This window comes from Henckelia pumila, chromosome 4 (assembly GCF_033568475.1).
Source record: "Henckelia pumila isolate YLH828 chromosome 4, ASM3356847v2, whole genome shotgun sequence".
Classification (NCBI taxonomy): Eukaryota; Viridiplantae; Streptophyta; class Magnoliopsida; order Lamiales; family Gesneriaceae; genus Henckelia; species Henckelia pumila.
The window spans coordinates 77480847-77484164 of NC_133123.1; the positions used below are offsets into that span (position 1 = coordinate 77480847).

General features: G+C 34.0%; 1 protein-coding gene across 1 annotated transcript; it reads right to left on the reverse strand.

Annotated features, from left to right (window-relative positions):
* Positions 1 to 235: 235 nt before the first annotated feature.
* On the reverse strand, positions 236 to 1321 carry LOC140867064 (ethylene-responsive transcription factor ERF017-like). The gene has a single exon (XM_073272138.1). It carries the CDS (start codon positions 1008 to 1010, stop codon positions 348 to 350), a length of 663 nt encoding a protein of 220 aa, XP_073128239.1. The 5' UTR covers positions 1011 to 1321; the 3' UTR covers positions 236 to 347.
* Positions 1322 to 3318: the final 1997 nt, after the last annotated feature.

Below are 3318 nucleotides of genomic sequence, written 5' to 3' on the forward strand. Positions count from 1 at the left end.
TTTCATATAAAAATATAACTATTGTTTAAAACTTTAAAACAAAATTATTTGAAATTTAAATACATCATTCGGGATATATTTAAAAAAAAAAGAAATTGAGGGAGAGTCAACCTCCAAATATTCCCGTGATTAAAAAAAAAAACTTGATAATGAAACGAGACATGTTAAAGGTGGTGAAATATAACAATTTTTTTAATTTTTTTTTTTTGAAGATAATGAAATATAACATTTTCAAAATATTATATATATGTGTGTTTATACATAATTTAAAAATTTTATTGTCTCGTTCCCAACGAAAGTATATAACATGCATATATATATATATATATATATATATATATATATGTTCACCAAAAATTCCAAAGAAATGACGGCAGATTTTCGTTTCCAACGTCGTCGTTCTCATCGTTATCATTTCCGGCAGCCATATGCGGTGGCAAGTAAACATCGTCACCGGGATCATGAAAAAGCTCGAAATCTGAAACATGGCCCCAATTTCCGGCGCCTCCCATTTCATTATATGGTGAGTTCAGCATATCAAGAAAAGACCAGTCGATCGGATTCATATTTCCATCTCCTTCCGAATTCGACGACGGCGAATTCCCTTCCATCTCCTGAGCCTGAAACTCAGCCTCTCCACCGACCGGCACGCCCCCGGAGCAGTCGTTAATGCTGCTATAATTCCCATTCCCATTCCCATACTGCTGCGAGACCACCAGTATCTCAGCAGGAGACAGCGAAGTGCCGCCGGGGATATTCGGCGGGTCATTAGGGAAGTTGAACTTAGCATTAGGTCCCCGAAGGCAAAACAAGGCGGCGTCGAACGCCCTCGCCGCCTTCTCCGCCGTGTCGTAGGAGCCCAGCCATATCCTCTCCCTGCTGTTGGGAAGCCGTATCTCCGACACATATTTCCCCCACTTTCTCTTCCTCACGCCCGTGTACTTAAACTCCACCGTACTCCTACTCGCCCCATTGCCAGAAGAAGACGATTCTGATCCCGTCTTAACCATTACCAAGAATTAATTAATATATATATATATATCAAGCACTAGAAAAAAGGGAAAGAATTAGCTACAAGAAAAGGTTGTTAGACGACAGATAGAATTGGCGTGTGTTATATATATATATATTTATATATACACACAGTCCAATAATCAACGGCGGGCGATCGAGGGGGAAATTGATTGATGATTCATACGTCAAAAGCCAAGTCTCGGCGTGTTGAAAGAAAGGAGAGGAGGGGGTATGTAATAAAAGTCCAAAAGAGCGTAGATTTAGCGATGGAGCGGTGGAATCAGAATCCATGGTCGCATCATTGGAGATAGTAACATGACGACTACGCCGTAGGGTCGACCCTTAATGAGCACGAGGAGTCTCGTGGTCCTTTTCATTAATGTCACTCTCAACATATTTTATTTTATTTATTAAATTTGAGGAAGATTTCATGTGTACGTAGCATATCTATCTGTTTTCAAATGCTAGCTTCAGGCTCAGGAGATGGAAGGTTCCAGGCGATAGGTCTCCGACGCTCAAGTTAATGATTACTCATAAAATAAAAATCGAGTGCATGGCTTTATTGTACTAAAAATAGGGTGTACCGTGAGAATGAGGTGATGTGAGGTATATATATATAGATATCCGGAGAGTTTTATGAGCTTGAATCTCTTATGGGCTTTTGTGAATTTCTGGATCCCATTTAAGAGACCTAAAAAATTATAATTAAGTAATACTTGACCCAATAAATAATTTCTTAACTGTATTAATTAATCTAAGTTCGAAGTTTCATTGTGATGTAGTATTTTTGTACTATTTGAGCTTTGAAATTATCAAATCTGTCTCTTTTGCGATTTTAATTTGGTCATCTATATTTTCATATTTCAGTTTCAATCCAGCATCTTTGTTCTTTTTTGGAATTTTTTTTTTCTTTTTTTCAATATGACACTCATGCAGCGCTGACGTGAAGCTAATGTATATCGTGTCACATCAGCATTCCCTATGAAAAAAGACTAAAATTAAAATTTGAAAACATAACAGAGCAAAATCAAAATGTGACAAAATTAATTACATGATCAAAAATGTATTTTTTCCCCTTATAAAAATAGATATATTTGCATGCAATAGTTGATCAAATAATTTGCATGCATGATCGAAAACTTAGAGTCGAACTTTGGGTATGGTCCAAAGAAATTCAATTATTGGAGTTTCCCGAATAGATTTTCTTGATATTGCGGCTCGATGATTCGATTTTGCAATCCGAAATTTCTGTGTTTAAATTGAGAAATTAAAGAAGGGATATGAAAAATATACATTATATTGGTCTGCATCACTATCATTGGGTGATATGTACACACTTCATTAATTGTAGGTTTTGACTGTTGGAGATGCGGGCGATATTCCATCAACGGCTCAGAATGTTGGGCCGACATTTCACCAGTACTTTGCTTAATCAATAATTGGTCAATATATCATGTATCATCACCACAATTCTAATTATAAAATTTTGTTATGATGTTTATCAATCGCGTCAAACATTGTATCCATCATGTGCAATAGTTGAGTGTTTTATACATGATGGACACATGGTTTGGTATGGTTGATGTGCAATATAGCAAAACTCTCTAATCATATTATATTATATTATATTAACTCATTAATTTAATATATATATATATATATATATATATATATATATATATATGAAATGTGCATGGCAACATTATATATTAATTAATTATATATATATATATATAATCATGACGGGACTTTTTCAAACATTTAAAGGGCCGCTTAATTGTTTTCAGACATAACAAAAAGTGTTAAATTAAAGTCGCCCTTCAATCAATAACGCACGACATTTGTTTGTGAAGGTTTCGGACTTTTTCTTGTGTTGTGAGCTTAAAAAGTTCTTAATTATTAAAAGGTGTCTCAGTCTCGTTGACTAATTAAATATTATTTGTTTATTACAGATATATATAATATAAATAAATTATTACATTGACTTTCTGATTTTTTTTCCTAATTCATATTATATGGACTTTGTTATTTATATTTTACTGGTATTGGTTCATGGGCAGATTCTTCAGTCAAAATTTTATGTGGTAAAATTTTTATAAAAAAATATAAAGAGTCATCACCGTACTTAAAATTAGGCAAATATCAGCAGCCAATTTTGTTGACTTTTGGTCAATGGTCAGAGATTTTTGTTTACGTCTTTTTAACTTATTGTGTGTATATATATGTGTGTGGTATAATTACGTTGGACATGGGAATGTTTTATTGGACTTCGTATTTGGTAGGAATAGGATAACCTATATATTA

Excerpts from the sequence above, each read along its gene's own strand:
- LOC140867064 (XM_073272138.1), bottom strand. The coding sequence starts at position 1,010 with ATGGTTAAGACGGGATCAGAATCGTCTTCTTCTGGCAATGGGGCGAGT.